At 42.1% G+C, this 20,710-nt stretch overlaps 1 protein-coding gene across 3 annotated transcripts in view; it reads right to left on the bottom strand.

Annotated features, from left to right (window-relative positions):
• Positions 1 to 577: 577 nt before the first annotated feature.
• pde11al (phosphodiesterase 11a, like) overlaps positions 578 to 20,710 on the bottom strand; it is a 256,526-nt gene continuing 236,393 nt past the window's right edge. For all 3 annotated transcript variants that reach the window (XM_073024412.1, XM_073024414.1, XM_073024415.1), the window contains one exon: positions 578 to 6,042. In XM_073024412.1, coding sequence (XP_072880513.1) covers positions 5,890 to 6,042 — 153 coding nt within the window. In that variant the 3' untranslated portion in view covers positions 578 to 5,889. The remainder of the gene's footprint in view (positions 6,043 to 20,710) is intronic.

Raw genomic sequence — 20,710 nt, 5'->3', positions numbered from 1 at the left:
AGGCTTTGGAGAAGGTGCAGAGAGGACTACCAGGATGTTGCTTGGTTTAGAGAGCACGTGCTATCATGAGAAGCTGGATGAACTTTGGTTATTTTTTCTGGAGCGCCAGAAGCTGAGGGGTGATCGGACTGAGGCATAGATAGAGTATATTACAGAGTATCTGTTTTCCAGGGTTGAAATGCCTAATACTAGAGGTATCCACTGAAGGTAAGGGGAGTATGTTCAAGGGGGACGTGAGGGGAAAGTTTTTTACTCAGAGAGTCACGGATGTCTAGAATGCACTGCCTGGTATGGTGGTAAAGGCAAATACATTAGAGGCTTTTAAGAGATGCTTGGATAGGTACATGGATGTGAGGAAGATGGAGGGATATGGACATTGTGTAGGTGGGAGGGATTAATGTTTAATGTTTTTGATTTGCTTTTTAGCTGGTTCAGCCAACATTGTGGGCTGAATGGCCTCTTCCTGTGCTGTACTGTTCTATGTTATCTTGTCCCCATTCTTGACCCACACTATCATTTTGTACTTGATTTGGTTAGACACAGTTGTGAAACAATACACATTTTGATATGAGGCCATAGTTTTATTTTACTGGACCACAGGGAATTAGATGAGTGTAAATATACAGTACATGTAGAGAAAATAAATGCCCTGTGAAGCAATATTCCTGCATGAAAACAATTCATCAACGTCTCATTAAATGTTAATTCAACAGCTACATAAACAAGGAACTGAATCTATGACTGACTTGTCTAAATTACACATCTCTAAATAAATAGCCCAAAATGTATCTGCAACTAATTTCACTCTGTGGAGTAAGTGTAGAGCAATATTTGAAATTAAAGTGCAAATACCATGAGTATAAAATATTCCGTCTAGATTGTTAAAAGGATTAAGACATGCACTGTGACAAACAAGCCCCAAAATAGTTAACACTCCTTACTTCAATAAAATGAAAAGGGAAATATTTTTCTTAGCTTGATTCCTTTTGAAGAAATCATTTTGAAGCTAGTTATTTTGACCTGTCAGAAACTTGCAAGTTATTTTTAAACACATGCTCATAAAATTGGCTCTTGCTCCTGTTTATGATATTGTAATGTTTTTTATGCCGTGGTGCTTCACCTCTTCTCGTTAACAGCTACGTTCCAAGACTATGAGTGTAATGGTTAATGCATGCTTTCCTCAGTGCATCTTGGTAGTCAGTTATATCAATCATCGCAGTTATTTTATTTAATCAAACATGCTTAAGGTACTTGATCCAGAATTTACCATCATTGCATCAGGCCATTCTATAGAAACAATTCAAATTTGCTTTGTTGCCAGTTCATGAGCCGAAATGAACATGACATTGATTCCGGCACACCTTCATTCTGGCATATCAGTTATTTTCCAGAGAACTCTCATTACAGCACTAGTGAGTTGTAAATGCTTTGTTGTCAAAGGTTTTGCTGTGCATTTTGTTCCTTTTTTTGCTTTAGTTTTTCTTTAAAGTTACAGCCAATGGTATGAAACAATTTTTTTCAGTACCATTCAATATCATGCATCCAAGAAATTTCACAAATTAAAGTTCATTCACTGGTGTTATGGAATTAAAAATGGCCATCATTTGTGCATTTCCAAAACTCACAAATAGAGTACTGTGCAAAGGTCCTAGGCACATATATATATATATATATATATATATATATATATATATATATATAACTCGGTTGTCTAAGACTTTTGCACAGCACAGTAGTAATTTTATGTATTGCACTGTACTGCTGCTGCGAAAAAAACAAATTTTTTTTGCATATGTAAGCAATGATATATCTGACTCTGATCTGGGTCCCTATTGTGGAAGAGGGGAGAGGAGAGAGAGTGGGAAGCACCAGAGAGACATTCTGTAATGATCAATAAACCAATCATTTGGAATCAAATGACCCTGCCTGGTGTCTCAGGGCTGGGTGTGTCTGTACCCACACCACCCCTCCCCCCTGGCATTCCTTCTCTGCCACCTGTCACACACTACTCCCACGGTGCTCCACCTTGACATTCCCAACATCCTTTGCTCCCACCAGATTTACAAATTCGCTCTCCACATCATGTCGACAACACAGTACAATAAACAATGTGTTTTTGGTGATGTTGGTCCCCACTGATTAGTGACACTGAAATTCAACAGTCAGTGGCCATCTTATTAAGTAAACTTGTTTATAAATGCAAATACCTAATCAGCCAATCATGTGGCACCAATTCAATACATAAAAGCATGCAGACATGGTCAAGAGGTTCAGTTGATGTTTAGATCAAACGTCAGAATGGGGAAGAAATGTGATCTAAGTGACTTTGTTTGTGGAATGATTGTTGGTGCCAGATGGAGTGATTTGCGTATCTCAGGAACTGCTAATCTTCTGGGATTTTCACTTACAAGAGTCTCTCGAGTTTAAAAGAATGGTGCAAAAGACAAACCAAAAAAAAAGAGCGGCAGTTCTGTAGGTGAAAGTATCTTGTTAATGAGACAGGTCAGGGGTCAGACTGGTTCAAGCTGACAGGAAGCCAACAGTCATTCAAGTAACCACATTGTGGAACAGTTGTGTGCAGAAGAGCATCTCTGAACACACAACACGTTGCACTTTGAAGTGGTTGGGCCACACCCACAGCAGCAGAAGACCATGAGCATTTTTCTTATGTACTTAATAAAGTGTTCACTGGGCGTAATTTCAGACTGAACAAAAATTGAGTGTTTTAGTTTAACGTCTCACCTTGTGTGCATTATCTTCACCAGTACACTCCTTCCAACACTGCGATGAAGTGGCTGCTCAGATAGTGTCTTAAGTCTTAGAGTGTAACTTACTCTTTTTAAGAATATCTTGCTGACATCAGGGTATGATCGGCTGAGCCTGCCTGCTGCTAATGCTACTAAATAAAAGTAACAGCATAATTTAGATGACTTCGGCAGATCTGCAAATTCGAACATTAATTTGAGGTTAACTCTAACCCATCTATCCCATTCTCTCAATAGGCAATCAGAAAGAACGTGGTTTGGACTCTATGTTAAAGGCCCAGTGCCAGCAGGTAGGGGATAGAAGGATTGGATGTTTAATACTCAGAGTAGCGGCAGGCAAACACTATACTCTGTTTGGAATCAGGTTCAGAATCAGAATCAGGTTTGATATCATTGACATATGTCTTGAAATTTGTTGTGAAACAGCTACAATTGTGTGATTTCATTGTGTTACAATTACTGTACAATTTCCCATTTAACAAAGGTGAGTACACTTAAAGATTAGCTTTATCATATGCACATCAAAATATACAGTGAAATACGTTGTTTGTGTCAAACCAAATCAGCAAGGATTGTCGCCACATTTCCGGCGTCAGCATGGAATGCCTATAACTGAGTAGCCCTTTGGAATCAGAGAGGAAACCAGAGTACCCAGAGGCGGTCACGGGGAGAATTTACAAACTCCTTAAAGGCAGTAGCAGGAATTGAACCCGGATCGGTGATGGCTGGTACTGTAAAGTGACGTGCTAACCAGTACACTACCACGTTGTTTTAACGGTAACTCAGCGCTGACATTTTGTGAGATTGTGACTCTGCACCACAATATAAATTAATCTGTCTTTCTCTTTAATACTTCTGAACTGATTCAATAATTTTAAAGTCCCAGGGTTGAAATAATACCAGAGGGCATGCATTTAAGGTGAGGGGGGTAAGTTCAAAGAAAATGTGAGAGAAAAGTTTTTTACAGAGAGTGGTGGATGCCTGTAATGTGCTGCCTGGCGAGGTGGTAGAACTTTTAAGAGATGTTGAGAGAGGCAAATGAATGTATGGGAATGGAAGGATATGGCAGACTGTGTAGGCAGAGGGCACTAGTTTAGTTGGCCATTTGATTACAAATTTAACTGGTTCGGCGTAGTCAAAGGGCCTGTTGCTTGTTGTACTGGTCTATGTTCTGTGTTCTAGTCATCATACTAAGAGAATTCTTGTTCTCACCTAATACAAGTAGGTTTACTTTTCTCATCAGTTTTTTTTTCTCTTCAATAATTAGTGCTTCATGCTGTGATACTTCCCTTGGGTGTTTGCATTATTTAACCCACATTCCAGTTCTGCATGCTAGCATTCAATTTTCCAGAGGATGTTACAGGTGAATTTGATACTGTACAGACCCTAAGTACACACATTGCTTCAATTTAGCATTCACTTAACCACAATTGTGTGATTTTCTGTCTCATTTGCCCGCAAGTTCTGAGGTCAATTATTTTAGTTCTGCTAATATACTAATGTTGGCCCACGAGATTATCTTGATTCAAACAGAACACTTCATCTTCTTGTGACAGGCTCATTCTCAAACAAAGCACTGATCACTGGAGAGGCTGGAGGTTTGTTTTAATTTCAGATGCTTTTCTCTGTAAAAATTGTTGTCGTTAAACAAAATCAGATGCGCATCCCTTCCCCCACCTTTAAACTCTGGCTTCTTCTCTTTCTTCCCAGTCCTGCTAAAGGGACTCGGCCCAAAACGTCAGCTATTTACTCTTTTCCATCGACGCTGCCTGGCCTGCGGAGTTCTTCCACCACTTTGCATCCCAGCATCTGCAGATTTTCTCCTTTTTCTAGACCTCTTAAATAAACGTATGTTTTAATTATGGGCGCCATGGCAACGTAGCAGTTAGCACGATGCTATTACAGCTGGGGGTGCCGGAGTTCAGAGATCAATTTCAACACTGTCCGTAAGAATTCGAAGCAACACACACAAAATGCTGGAGGAACTCATTAGGTCAGGCAGGATCCATGGAAATGAATAAACAGTCAACGTTTTGGGTCGAGACCCATCTTCAGTTAGAAGTTTGTATATCCTTCCCGTGAGTGTATGCGTTTCCACCGGGTGCTCTGGTTTCCGCCCACAGTCCAACAACGTATTGGTTAGTAGGCTAATTGGTCATTGAAAATTGCCTTGTGATTAGACCAGAGTTACTGGGTGGTGAGGCTTGTTGGGCCAGAAGGGCTGTTCTGTGCTGTATCTCTGAATAAAGTAAAAAATTTTAAAAATGCTTTGATCAGTCATCCATGGCGTAAGAATAACTATTTGACGATAAAATCGACATTGCCCGAAAAGTAACTGGCTACAGATCATGTGACCACATCATTTAGTATGATCAGTGACACTAAAATTGGAAACCACAGTATGCCCACTATTCCCTAAAGATAAGGTTGTACATGCAGCATTAACTATCTCATTAAAATACTGACTCCGACACATGATCAATGCCGCTGAAACCTGATGAGAAATTGATGCCTCAATTGATATTCAAAAATGCTTCTGGAATGGCATTTTAATTGGAGTCCCTTGGATCCATCCCAGAATGCCGAGCAGTTACTTGTCAGGCAAGCATCTTGCCTTGAACATCAATAAGCCATTGTCAGTCTGACACTGTACCCTGCTGCCAACAGATTTAACTAGAATTCGCTTTAATAAAGCTGTCCAGCTAGTAGCAGATTTCTTTTAAAGCACCGAAAGAATGCAGTGGTAGCAGATGGCAGATTATGATTTTAATCACCACGGTAATTACTGGATGCTCTTAGGTAGCAAACAGAGTGGTGCACGATGGGATACGTGTGAAATGGTCCATGACTGTTGATGGCCGATTTTCTTGTTGAATATTTGCGGTGTTAAACTCCATTCAATACCCAAGACTTGATCACAGGGCAAAATGAATTTGCGCCTCTTCCTCTGCAGCTACGCAGATGGGATTTATGGTAATGTCGCTGAAGGTTCATGCTGCAGCCAAAGTAATATTGATGATTCACAGTATTTGCATCTTGGCTATTAACATTCCATCTGCCAGAGGGTCAAACTGCCTAATGCAGTGTAAGGTCAGGCCAGAAACATGTTAAGGTCTGAATTTCACTAGTTGATTACTTCAATCTTCAGCGTGCAATTAGCAGCATCTGCGACATCGTGGGACTGACGGTGCATTGTATAAAGCTCCTCCCACTTAGTCCTATTTGCATTGATCCCGTTCACCAACGGCTGGATCCTGCCGTTCAGCCTGGCCAATGCCTGGAACGTGAGGAGAAGATAAAAAGGGAGAGTGAATCAGTGAATGAAGCAAAGGCACTACGGTCTCTGAAAACTTTGAGACGCATTTGGAGGAGCATAATTTCAACAAGCCAAGTTCCACATTCTTTACCAACATAGTACTAGTTGAAAACTGAGTCAATCATTAATCAGAATCAGGTTTAATATCACTGGCATGTCGTGAAATTTGTTAAATCTGTGGCAGCAGTACATTGCAGTACATAATGGAAAACAGAAAAAAACTGAATTGCAGTAAGTATATAAAAGTATATTAAATAGTTAAATTAAAATAGGTAGTGCAAAAACAGTAATTTAAAAGAAGTAGTGAGGTAGTGTTCATGGTTTCAATGTCCATTTAGAAATCAGATGGCTGAGGGGAAGAAGCCATAGAACCATAGAACATTACAGCACAGAAACAGGCCTTTTGGCCCTTCTTGGCTGTGCCGAACCATTTTTCTGCCTAGTCCCACTGACCTGCACCTGGACCATATCCCTCCATACACCTCTCATCCATATACCTGTCCAAGTTTTTCTTAAATGTTAAAAGTGAGCCCACTTTTACAACTTCATTTGGCAGCTCATTCCACACTCCCACCACTCTCTGTGTGAAGAAGCCCCCCCCCTCAATATTCTCTTTAAACTTTTCCCCCTTCACCCTTAACCCATGTCTTCTGGTTTTTTTCTCCCCTAGCCTAAGTGGAAGAAACCATTTCTGAATCGCTGAGTGTGTGGCTTCAATCTTCACCTCAGATGGTTGAAGAAGTTTGGCATGACTCTCCGAATTCTAAGGACTTTCTACAGGGGCATGATTGAGAGTATCCTGATAGGCCGCATCACTGCCCGGTATGGGAACTGTAATTCCCTCAGCTGCAGGACTCTGCAGAGAGTGGTGTGGACAGCCCAGTGCATCTGTAGATATGAACTCCCACTATTCAGGACATTTACAGAGACAGGCATGTAAAAAGGGCCTGAACGATCATTGGGGACACGAGTCACCCCAACCACAAACTGTTCCAGCTGCTACCATCTGGGAAACAGTACCGTAGCATAAAAGCCAGGACCAACAGGCTCTGGGACAGCTTCTTCCACCAGGCCATCAGACTGATTAATTCATGCTGACAGAACTGTACTTCTATGCTATATTGACTGTCCTGTTGTACATACTATGTACTACTATTTATTACGAATTACTATAAATTGCACATTGCACGTTTAGATGGAGACGTAACGTAAAGAGTTTACCTCATCGTGTATGTGAAGGATGTAAGAAATAAAGTCAATTCAGTTTAATTCTGTGCCTCCTTCCTGATGGTAACAATGAGAAGTGGCAGTGCTCTGTGGGGTGGGAATCCTTAATGATCGACATCGCCTTTCTGAGGCACTGCTCCTTGAAGATCAGAGGCCTGTATCCATGATGCAGCTTACTTCAAGGTGGATTAGTAAGCATACCCAGGATTACTAATTTTAAACAAGCTTTAAACTCCACTGTTTAATCTTTCTACTGCAGAAAGATTAAAGATTAGCTTTATTTGTCACATGCGCATGGAAACATTCAGTGAAGTACATTGCTTTTCTTCAAGGACCAGCACAGAGCAAGGTCTGTGTTGGGGGCAGCCCACAGGTGTCACCGTGCTTCCGGCACCAACAAAGCATGCCCACAACTCACTGACCCTACCTGTATGTCTTTGGCATGTGGGAGGAAAACAGATCGCCCAGCAGAAACCCATGCAGTCACAGGGAGTATGATCAAACTCCTTACAGAAAGCGACGGGAATTGAAGCCCGGTCGGAAGATCTTGTAAAGATTTACAGAATTACAAAGGGTACAGATAGATTAAATACATACAGGCTTCTTTGCCCCTCAGGTTGTGTAAGACTGGAACTGGGGGGGGGGCTTGAAGTGAAAGATGAAGTACTTAAGGGGAACAGGAGGAGGAACTTCTTTACTTAGAGCGTGGAACAAGCTGCCAGTGGAAGTGGCACATGGATGATCAATTGTAACATTTAAAAGAAGTTTGGATAGGTACATTAATGAGAGGAGTAGAGGAGTGTGCAGGGCTATGATCTGGGTGCAGGCAGATGGGACTAGGCAGAAGACTAGGTTAGCACAGATTAGATGGGCTGAAGGACCTGATTCTGTGCTGTGGTGGTCTATGGCTCTATGATTTCAACAAACATCAATAAGATTTATTTAGAGCCCAGGATTTTGAGGTTCAGTGGGTGGCATTCTTGCCACAGCGTCCAAAGGTTATGAATGCATATCTCACTCAAGAGAAATGACCATAACATTCTAGGCTGAAATCCTCATGCACTGAGTGAATGAGCAATGCCTCCATTCATGGATGTTGTGCCCTAGCTCTCTAGATGCGCAAGTCAGGGCAATATGATATGGAGTGCAAGCTGCTTCCCATGAAGCAAGCTCTCCCTCTTCATGTACTTGATGAACCCAAAGGAATGGCAGAGACCAATACAGTTTGGTACCAGCAGTGTTGCAAGAGTTTCATTGTACGACTGCCTTTGGGACTCCAGCTCCAGATTTTTTTCCCCTGAGGTTTACTCCCAAGCCAATTTGAGATCAGTGATCACGTACCACTGGAGGGTAAAATCTTTCAGATGAGATCTCAACCATCTTTCTTGCTCAGAAAAAAGGCATCCCAAGATATTATTTAGAATAAAATGGCAGGGGGTAATTCCTGGTGTCCTGCCCAACCTTCAACCCTAGCTGAACCTTTCTAAAACAGATAAGCCCAGAATTTACTGGAGAAGGGTGTGGGTGGGGCGAGGAAGCTGTCTGCCCTCGATAGCATGCTCCTCATCCCTGTAAACTTCTCCTTTTGCTACCTCACAGTCACAGAGTTAAGTGGAGAGACCCCAAGAACTACAAATTACATGTGGGGAGAAAAGTTGGGTTAGAACAAGCACCACCCATGAAGTTTCTCCGAGTCATTCATGCCAGCAGAAGCCAGAATCCTCTTCTGGCAAGGTTGCCAGTGTCTTCTTCAATATGTCCCGATAACTATGACATTCACAAATGTTTAACAACGATTAAAAAGTGATTTAAAATATTAAAAGGTATTTGAAAAAAAATTAATTAGAAGCATTTAAAACACTTAAAGACATTAAACAAAATTCTCTGGCAGTGGAAGATGTAAGTTACCCCTCATTTCCCCTTTCCTCCCAGCAGCTCTGCAATCTCAATTTAAATCAATCTCACAGATCCTGCAGCAGATCTAACCAAGTGCCGGGGAGTTTCAACAGGCTCCTGTTCCGCGAGGAAATCCCACAAGACACAACGGAAGTTCCTGCCCTGTGGGTCAGGGACTTCCACGTTTGTGCAAAGGTGCTGAAGCCAAACAGCAGCCATGTCGAGAAATGCCAAAAGTTCAGTCCAGACCCCAGCAAATTCTGACCTAGTACATAGCTTACAGTACAATACTGTTCCTGAAAGCTTGTGGCATTTCCTACAGCAGTATTTCCTTCAAAGTACTTAGTTGTTTTTAAAGTACTCTGAGTTCCTAAAATTGTGAAAAATACATTATAATAGCAAATATAATACTTTTGGCAAAGGCAGCTATCAGAGATGAAGTTCAATGTACCAGCATTTCTTTTGACCATGTTAGGAAAAGATTATCTGAAGATCAGGACCTTAAAGTTGTTGATGGTTAGTTGGAGAAGGCTGGAGAATGGGGTTGAGAGGATAACAAATCAGACATGATAGAATGGCAGAGCAGACTTTATGGGCCAAATAGACTAATTCTGCTCCTATATCTTATGGTCTACATCCAGTACAGCACTGATTATATGGTACTGTGCAAGTCTTAGGCAAATGTAAATAAATACTGTAAAGTTAAGATGCTTTCAACATAATGAACTGAAAAGCTTCTAAATACTACAATTACCATAAAGGGCAGTAAATTGTAAAAAATCAAATCAATATTTGGTGTGACCACCCTTTGTCTTTAAAATTCCATGCATTCTCTTAGGTAGTTTTATAAGAAAGTCAGCTGGTAGGTTGTTCCAAGCATCTTGGAGAACTTGCCACAGTTCTTTTGCAGACTTTGGCTGTCTCATTTTCCTCTGTCTCTCCAGATAATCCAAGATCACCTTGATAATGTTGAGATCAGGGCCCTGTGGAGGCCGTACCATCTGAAACCGTACAAAAAAATCTAGCGTGCCAAAGACTTTTACACAGACAACTGTGATTTCTGCCACCCCACCTGCTTTGGGATGTGGACTACCTACAACAAGCACATCATGCCACGAGGTACAACCAATAATATCCCTTCGAACTCCTCCAAATTCAGTGGGACAACATGAACCAATGTTGGTGTCCTCTCTTGGGCCTAAATCCCTAGCTGTGAATTATACACAACAAAACTCAAGATGCAAAAGCCTGAAAGCACGTACCACCAGGCCTAAGGGCAACTGCTATCCTGCTGTTATCAAACCTTTGTATGATAAGATGGATTCTTGACCTCACAATCTACCTCATTATGATCTTGCCGTTTATTTTTTATCTGCAGCACAACTTCCCTGTAGCTTTTATGCTTTTTTCTGCATGATTACTGTTTTACCCTGTTCTGCCTCAATGCACTGTGTAATGATACGATCTGTATGAATAGTAGGCAAAACATCTTTTCACTGTATCTCGGTACATGTGACAATAATAAACCGATATTGATACCGACCAATTTTCTTGGCCAGGCCACAATGCTGAAAAGCTTGACATTAGACTTCCAGACCAAACATTTATTCCCAGACAAGAAAGAACCTGCAGATGCTGTAAATCCAAGCAACACACACAAAATGTTGGAGGAACTCAGCAGGCCAGGCAGCATTTATGGAAAAAAGTACTGTCGACGTTTTGGGCCGAGCCCCTTTGCATTTATTCCCAGTTTTGCTCAAACGGAAGTAATTATCGCGGAAACAGAGGAAGAGATTCAGGGAATTGTAGATTCAGATTCATTTATTTATCATGTGTACATCGAACCATACAGTGAAAGGTGTCTTTTACATTAACAACCATCGCAATGTAAAGATGTGATGGGAGATTCCTACAAGTGTCACCACGCACATTCCAGCACCAACACAGCATTCCCACAATGTTCAGCACAGCAACACAAGCATCAACAACAGAAGAAAACATCACCACTGACTCCGGAGAATCCCTGGCACATGACTAATTAAAGTTAAGCTGTACTAAGGACGGTCTGGAGAAACGTGAGTGCCTGCTTCTGGAGCAGACAAAATAAAACTGCACGAGTGATGAAAGAAATTCATCACCTCTGGTAACTGTATGCTGACCCATCCTGCCCTTTCTGTGGTCAAGTCTGAAAGACTCAAAGTGGCCCCATCAGTCACCTTAACACTCATAGAACTGAAGTGGGAGGAAATTATCTCAGTCCCTTGGGGTTACTGGACAATAAAAGCAACTATTTGTTTCCTTTTCCTGGCAAGACCATTATGTCAAGAAACAACTACAGTAATAAAGTTAGAACTCATACTGGTTGCCCTTCATTCAAATGCTGTGAACTTGCTGCTTCCCCCTCTTGCCTGACTAGACCTGCTCTTTCTTCGGAGTGATAAGCCACCGAGGTGAGAACTAAAATGAGGCAGGGGGCCTCATTCGGTCGACCTAGTCAAATCAGGTTTCAGGCTCTTCGTATATTTAAGGTGGAGGTTGATAGCTTCTTGATTAATAAGTGTGTCAAATACTATGGGGAGAAGGCGGGAGAATAGGGTGGAGAGGGAAAATAAATCAGCCTTGTTGGAATTGTGAACAGACTCGATGGGCTGAATGGCCTAATTCTGCTCCTATGTCTTATGGCCTTATTCGCTGCACTCCTCACTTTACCTTAACAGCTGCAGAGTTTTCTTCCAGCGTAAGCTCTGCTGTACAACCCTAGTCACTAGTTACCAATATTGATGTGCATGTTCAGGGGAAAATAAATCTTTCACAGCTTTATTAGAAAATTAGAACCACCTTCGAGGAAAATCTTGAAAGATTATTAAGGAATCAATGCATATGCAGTTAATGCAAAAATATGCAATGAGTTAAGTGATCTGGTATGACCTTGCTGAATGGTAAGAGGCTGGATATTTCAGTACTTTATTTATTCTGGCTCGCTGCGAGCTCCTCTGGGGTTTATGGTGGAAAATCAGGCAAATATATAACCCCCACCACTTTCTCCAATACACATCTCAGTGCCATTTTATTCACTGAAGAACTGAAGTAGGACTTAGCAAAAACCTGAAACATCCCCAAGCAAGAACGTTCATTATCACAAGATGTACATTTCACCCAGTCTATTTATGCTCTAAAAGGTGAAGCAGTCTTTGTCACACGCACATTGAAACGCAGAAACGTAAAGTGAAATATGTCGTTTGTGCCAATGACCAACACAGCCCAAAGGTGTGCTGGGGTCAGCCTGTCTGGAAGTGCCACCATGCTTCCAGCACCAACATAGCATCCCCACCACTTACTCACACCAGCCAGTACTTCTTTAAATGTGGGAGGGAACCAGAATGCCCGAAAGAAAGCCACACGGTCACAGGGAGAATGAACGAACTCCTGACAGGCAGTGGCAGGAATTGATCCTGATCTTCCGATTGCTGGCAGTATAAAGCATTACGCTAATCACTCTGCTACCAAGCTGCTCTTAAAACAGACAATCATCCAGGGTGGGGGCACCGGGACATCTGCCCCTCCATTTTTTTAATATCCAGTGATTATATCACAAAGGGCTGCACTGGGTGTCCAGGGAGAGGTAGCTTGTATGTCTATTCTGAGGGCACTCACTCACCTTTGGACCTTCTCACCTGCGGCTCCAGGTAGCTGTGAGCATGTGACAGTGGCCACATCCCGGTACACCGCTTCAACAGGTGGGCTAAAGCAGGTGAGGGCAGCTGGCGTACCTCATACCCTGGAGAAGTAGGGACGTGCCTGTCCTAGCATGTGAAGTCAGCTCTGGCAGACTGGATGAATGAGACCTACAGTGAGACCCAGTGACCAGGAAGGTGGTTCTGCAAAGCTCCATAGAGAGCAAAGTACATGACAAGGCACAGAAGACGTCATGCTCATCCACTGCAACCAAGGAGGACCCCAGTTTGTGACACTTGGTCATATCACTGGACCCGATCTTCTGTGGCCGACAGAGTGGAACTGCCCCATTAAAACGGCTTTTCCGCTTTAAAAACTCTCCCGCTCAGGAATTCTGTCATTGTTGGATATGACAGACAACCAACACATCGCAATATTTAGTAGACTGATTTTCCACAGTATTGCTCACAGGTGGTTGAGGAATTGACCCTGTAATAGCTAGTTACAAATCTGGAGCTATGTTTAGTGCAGTACTCCTGAGGCCCAGATAGATGAATATGTGAACCCTGACCTGTTACTTTCAGACAATTCGGTACAAAGTGTTAGCTTCTTGTAAGTCCTTAGCTTCTGCCTTCAGCAAAACTTTACCAAAAGTCAAAAAAGGGAGACATGAAAACATTCTACACATTGAGGAGTGAAGTCTTAAATGTGATCAATATACTTGACACAGGATTTGTTACATGGTGTTTACAATGAGTTTATTATGAAATAGTAGGATTATTATCCACACAAAAAAAGATCAGGAATGTGCTGGCCACTCCAGTATATGCCATACCCTCCAGCAACACACACAAATTGCTGGAGGAACTCAGCAGGCGAGGCAGCATCTATAGAAATGAATAAACAGTCGATGTTTCAGGCCAAAACGCTTCCTCAGGACTTGAAAGGAAGGGGGAAGACGCCAGAATAAAAGAGTGGGTGAAGGGGAAAGAGGGATAGCTGGAAGGTGATAGGTGAAGCCAGGTGGGAGGGAAAGGTAAAGAGCTGGAGGTGAAGAATCTGATAGGAGAGGAGGGTGGACCATAGGAGGAAGGAGAGGAGGAGGGGGCCCAGTGATAGGAAGGTGAGAAAAAGTAAGAGACCAGAGTGAGGAACAGAAGAAGAGGGGAGGGCAGGGATTTTTTTTTTACCATAAGTGGAAATCGATGTTCATGCCATCAGGTTGGAGGCTAGTCAGATGGAGTTTAAGGTGTTGCTCTTCCACCCTGTGGATGGCCTCCTCTTAATACAAGAGGAGGCCACGGACTGACATGTTCGAAAGGGAATGGGAATCGAAATTAAACTGGACACCAGGAAGTACCACTTTAAGTGGATGGGGCGGAGGGGCTCAACGAAGTTCCTATTTCTTTTCTGTTCAAATCTTTGTCCCTCTCCTGTTACTGTGCTTTGTTGGGTGCAATTACAAATTTTGCTCCATGCAGAGAGCAAACCTGACAGTTTGTGCCAGAGATTTTAATGCACTCTGATGTAGGCTGCTGGGTTATTGCTTGGGTGGAAAAGTTGCATAATCCTTACTCATTGTGTGCACTCCTGGACCACATCAAGAGACACTATGAAAGTATTGTCTTTCCCTGATGATAATATTCAAACATTTCTGTTCTAGTTGTAGACTCAGTAAAAGAGAGATGAAGTGGAGATTCCTTGCATCACAAGGTGTGGAATACTTTAACTCTCAGATATAACTCTGCAAGGAACCATATTTTCAATATGCACAACATGCTAGAGGAACTCAGCAGGTTGGGCAGCATCCGTGGAAATGAGCAGTCAACATTTCGGGCCGAGACCCTTCGCCACCCCCAGCTCCAGATCCAGCGTGTTGCTTTGACCCCAGCATCTGCAGTGTATTTTGAGTTTCATATTCTCAATATACAGTGCATTGGTTATTTTCCTGGGTTAGATTTTTGTTTTCTATCTTTAGTAATAAATGGCACCATGCTAGGGTTTCCCAACTGTTTTTATACCATGGACCCCTATCATTAACTGTGGGGTCCGTGGACTCCAGGTTGGGAACCCCTGGTGAAAAGCTTCCACCTCACTGCTCCTGATACCTGACCTTGGCTTCTGTGTCTGTGGACTTTGTACGATCTCCCTGTGACCAAGGGGGCTTCCTCACAAATCCCCAAAGATATCCAGGTCGGTAGGTTAATTGGCCACTGTGCCTCGCCCCTAATGTGTAAATGAGTGGGGGAAGATGATGCTAATGTAGGCAAAATGAAACACGGGGTTTATGTGGGGTTTGCGTAATTTGGAAGTGGATGGTTGGCACGGAAGTGATGGGCCAATCTCAACTGTATGGGCACCTTGGTAGTGTAGTGGTTAGCACAATGCTATCACACCATGGAGTGTTCCAGAGTTCAGAGTTCAGTTCTGGTGCCATCTGTAAGGAGTGTGTACATTCTCTCCATAGTTGCATGGGTTTCCTCCAGGTGCTCCAGTTTCCTCCCACAATCCAGAGGCATACAGGTTAGTAGGTTAATTGATCATTGTAAATTGTGCTGAGATTAGGCTAAATATTACGTAGATGGATTGGTGGGTGGTGTAGCTCGTTGGGCTAGAAGGGCCAATTCTATGTTATATCCCCAAATCAACAAATACGTCTCAAACTGCTCTGGAGTTTTATTCTGGTGGGTTTACAGGCCTGGCTATCCAAGGTGCTTGGTTACTGCATGTGGGAGGAAATTTTCAAAACCAGGGAATAAGTAACACACACACACACACAAAATGCTGGAGGAACTCAGCAAGTGAGGCAGTAGCTATTGAGGGAATGAATAGTTGGAGCCAATCAGGACTCAACTGTCCTGTTGAAGAATCTCAGCCCGAAATGTCGATTTGTTTATTCCAATATACTTATTCCTCTCCATGGATGCTGCCTGACTTGGAGTTCTTCCAGCATTTTGTGCATATTGCTCAATATTTCCAGCATCTGCAGAATCTGTTTAGAGTAAGGATGGTGATTGGGTCATCTTGTATAGAAACATAGAAAATAGGTGCAGGAGTAGGCCATTCGGCCCTTCGAGCCTGCACCGCCATTCAGTATGATCATGGCTGATCATCCAACTCAGAACCCTGTACCTGCTTTCTCTCCATACCCCCGATCCCTTTAGCAACAGGGCCATATCTAACTTCCTCTTAAATATAGCCAATGAACGGGCCTCAACTGTTTCCTGTGGCAGAGAATTCCATAGATTCACCACTCTCTGTGTGAAGAAGTTTTTCCTCATCTCGGTCCTAAAAGGCTTCCCCTTTATCCTTAAACTGTGACCCCTCGTTCTGGACTTCCCCAACATCGGAAACAATCTGCCTGCATCTAGCCTGTCCAATCCCTTTAGAATTTTATACGTTTCGATAAGATCCCCCCTCAGTCTTCTAAATTCCAGTGAGTATAAGCCTAGTCGATCCAGTCTTTCTTCATATGAAAGTCCTGCCATCCCAGGAATCAATCTGGTGAACTTTCTCTGTACTCCCTCTATGGCAAGAATGTCTTTCCTCAGATTAGGGGACCAAAACTGCACACAATATTCTAGGTGCGGTCTCAACAAGGCCTTGTACAACTGCAGTAGAACCTCTCTGCTCCTGTACTCAGATCCTTTTGCTATGAATGCCAACATACCATTTGCCTTTTTCACCGCCTGCTGTACCTGCATGCCCACCTTCAGTGACTGGTGTACAATGACACCCAGGTCTCGCTGCACCTCCCCTTTTCCTAATTGGCCACCATTCAGATAATAATCTGTTTTCCTGTTCTTGCAACCAAAGTGGATAACCTCACATTTATCCACATTAAATTGCATCTGCCATGAATTTGCCCACTCACCTAACCTATCCAAGTCACCCTGCATCCTCTTAGCATCCTTCTCACAGCAAACACCGCCACCCAGCTTTGTGTCATCCGCAAACTTGGAGACGCTGCATTTAATTCCCTCGTCTAAATCATTAATATATATTGTAAACAACTGGGGTCCCAGCACTGAGCCTTGCGGTACCCCACTAGTCACTGCCTGCCATTCTGAAAAGGTCCCGTTTACTCCCACTCTTTGCTTCCTGTCTGCCAACCAATTCTCTATCCACATCAATACCATACCCCCAATACCGTGTGCTTTAAGTTTGCACACTAATCTCCTGTGTGGGACCTTGTCAAAAGCCTTTTGAAAATCTAAATATACCACATCCACTGGCTCTCCCCTATCCACTCTACTAGTTACATCTTCAAAAAATTCTATAAGATTCGTCAGACATGATTTTCCTTTCACAAATCCATGCTGACTTTGTCCGATGATTTCACCTCTTTCCAAATGTGCTGTTATCACATCTTTGATAACCGACTCTAGCATTTTCCCCACCACTGATGTCAGACTAACCAGTCTATAATTCCCCAGTTTCTCTCTCCCTCCTTTTTTAAAAAGTGGGGTTACATTAGCCACCCTCCAGTCCTCAGGAACTAATCCAGAATCTAAGGAGTTTTGTAAAATTATCACTAATGCATCCACTATTTCTTGGGCTACTTCCTTAAGCACTCTGGGATGCAGACCATCTGGCCCTGGGGATTTATCTGCCTTTAATCCCTTTGATTTACTTAACACCACTTCCCTACTAACATGTATTTCCCTCAGTTCCTTCATCTCACTAGACCATTGGTCCCTTACTATTTCCGGAAGATTATTTATGTCCTCCTTAGAGAAGACAGAACCAAAGTAGTTATTCAATTGGTCTGCCATGTCTTTGTTCCCCATGATCAATTCACCTGTTTCTGACTGTAAAGGACCTACATTTGTCTTGACCAATCTTTTTCTTTTCACGTATCTATAAAAGCTTTTACAGTCAGTTTTTATGTTCCCTGCCAGCTTTCTCTCATAATCTTTTTTCCCTTTCCTAATTAAGCCCTCTGTCCTCCTCTGCTGGTCTCTGAATTTCTCCCAGTCCTCAGGTGTGCCACTTTTTTTTGCTAATTTATATGTTTCTTCTTTGGACTTGATACTATCCCTAATTTCCCTTGTCAGCCACGGGTGCACTACCTTCCCTGGTTTATTCTTTTGCCAAACTGGGATGAACAATTGTTGTAGTTCATCCATGTGATGATTCTTCCAAGCTCTGCACAATTCACTTTACCACATTATTTCTCTCTAAGAAAGGTCGCTTCTTGGCCCTAAGAAACACACTAAGCGAAGTTCCACTTACATTGTTGGTGCTAACATTGGTTATTTTCTGTATTTGTAGGAGCTCCTCAAACATTATGCTGCACAGAACTTACTGCTTTTGAAAAATTGCTTCAAATTTTGGGCTGAATGGGTGATCCCAGAAAACAAATCTGGCTGTTGATTTAAACTTGGCAACAGCTCATTCAGATTTCATCTGTTCAAGATTACATTAACCAAATATGTACTTGAAATTGAAATTTAAAAACGGGCATGGAAATTCTGGACAGAGTTCTGAAATGACGTTATTAATGAACACAGTGAACTAGAGAGGAACAATTAAACTTTACACGGTAAGCAATAAAATTGTCCAGCTGCCTTTTTAGCAGTATTATAAAACTCACAGGTGTCCTTTCCACTTAATTGAGATTTTTTTTTTGGAATAGAGGCTACGCTTAGCTTCCTCATCTTCACAATTTATCCAAGACTGTCAACGAAACAACTACCGGCATGAATATAGAGCAGATGTTCTCCTGCTACACCGAGGTGTTGTTTAAGATTACCGAGATGGGAATTTAGAATACCAGCTATAATTTCCTGTGTTTGCTTTCACCAGAGACATCATCATACACCCTGTAAGTGCATGAATGACAGGTTTATCATGAGACACAGAACAGTAACAGCTATGATAATCTGTTAAATCTTTCGGCAAGGTCTTTGAGCACCTCATTCTGCCACATAGCCAATGAATTTTCAGTAAGTCTACTTGTCAAGGCCATTTCCACATTTACCATATGCCAACAACATGGATTTTTATGACACATAATAACAAGGTCATGTGACATTTAATTAATATTTAAACTATTGTTCTTGAGAGCTGGGGAATGTGTGTGAGTGAATACAATAATTATTAAAGAGGGGCTTGATTTTAAATAAAACATCTGAAAGATATCTTTCTGTTTTTCTATCTAGTTCTCAAATATTAACTTTTAGCAATGTCAACTTTTACCTCAGAAATGTTTACCCATTATAAATGAGTAAATTCAACAGGAGATCAGGAACATGGACCTACAAATCGATCCCAGCCAGGCAAAGGAGGAGGGGGCTGAGACATAAGTTCAAAGTTCAAAGTGAATTTATTACTTAAGTATATATTACCTTGAGATTAGTTTTCTTGCAGCCATTTACAGGGGGAGAAAAGAAACACAATAGAATTTACAAAGCTCTATACATAAACAGGCAAAACTGACAGACGACAAATGTGCAAAAGAGGACAAACTGTGCAAATAAGAATTATTACAGAGAATATGAGTTGTAAAGAAACCTTGAAAGTGAGCCTGTAAATAGTAGAATCTGGCAGAGCGGTGGTGAATGAAGTTGTTTACACCAGTTCAGGAGACTGATGGTTGAAGGGTAATAACTGTTCCTGAACCTGGTGGTGTGGGAACTAAGGCTTCTATACTTCAACATAGCAATGAGAAGGGGACGTGGCCTGGATGGTGTGGGTCTTTGATGATATATGCTGCTTTGTTGTGGCAGTGCTCCATGTAAGTGTACTCAGTGGCGGGGAGGGGAGGGAGGTATTGTGCTTTGGTAACTCCAGAAATTAATGGAGCTGGGAGATATCTCGTGAACGTTCTTAGCTTTACTTTTAGCAAATTGCGCCCGTATATGACTTGCTGGCATGATGAGGTATGCCATTCACGTACTTTTACATATAACCCATAGTGAATTATTTAAACAAACAAACAATGCTTAATTGGAAACATAGAAAATCTACAGAACATTACAGACCCTTCGGCCCACAATGTTGTGCTGACCATATAACCCACTGTAGAAGTTGCCTAGAATTCCCCTACCGCATAGCCCTCTATTTTTCTAAGCATCGTGTACCTTTCTAAGAGCCTCTTAAATTGAACAATATATTTACAATATTACTCAAGTATTACTGAAATATTAAGTACACAACAGGAGTGAGAACTGGTCACCAAAAAGCTTCATGATTGGCCATTGCTCTTTTCATATCAGTGGATGTCAGATCTTCTGAGTGTCTTGTAGTAATGAACCAGGACATTTAACTTACATGTCCAAATCAGATATATACAATGCAATTGTACCTTAATTACTAAAGGAAGTTTTCTTGGGATCTAAGAGTCCCAAACAAAGTGACAGAAAGTTGGGACTGAAAGCTTCTCACTGAAGGAAGTATTATTCTGTTGTCTCACAGCTACAGAACTGTCCAGGCAAATAGAGGGCTTTTTCCCCCAGAAAGGGATCATGGCTTAGGCTCTACTCCCTACTGGCCCTTGCTGCCTCTCAGTCAGATTGACCTCTTGGCTGGCAGCTCTGTGAGAAGTGTGTGAAAGAAAATCTCTTCATGCTCAGACATTCTGTATTCTTCTGCCTTCCCTAACACTGAAAGGCCAACGTTGAGCCTTTGGATCAACATGTTGCCTTTAGTCAACATAAGTTACTGCTTTGAGGACTGAGGGAAAACTTGAAGGCAGGTAAATTTTTGTCCACAATATAGCGCTGTGTCAATAAATATAAGCTCAATTTTATGCTTAGAGTGATTTTGTAAAATTAACCAGATCGCAGGAGATTTCACTTCAATATATGCAGGTTAATGTGGTTAAACT

This window comes from Hemitrygon akajei, chromosome 20 (assembly GCF_048418815.1).
Source record: "Hemitrygon akajei chromosome 20, sHemAka1.3, whole genome shotgun sequence".
Taxonomy (NCBI): Eukaryota; Metazoa; Chordata; class Chondrichthyes; order Myliobatiformes; family Dasyatidae; genus Hemitrygon; species Hemitrygon akajei.
Note: the sequence above shows the minus strand (reverse complement) of the source record. Positions and strands in the feature narration are given on the sequence as shown.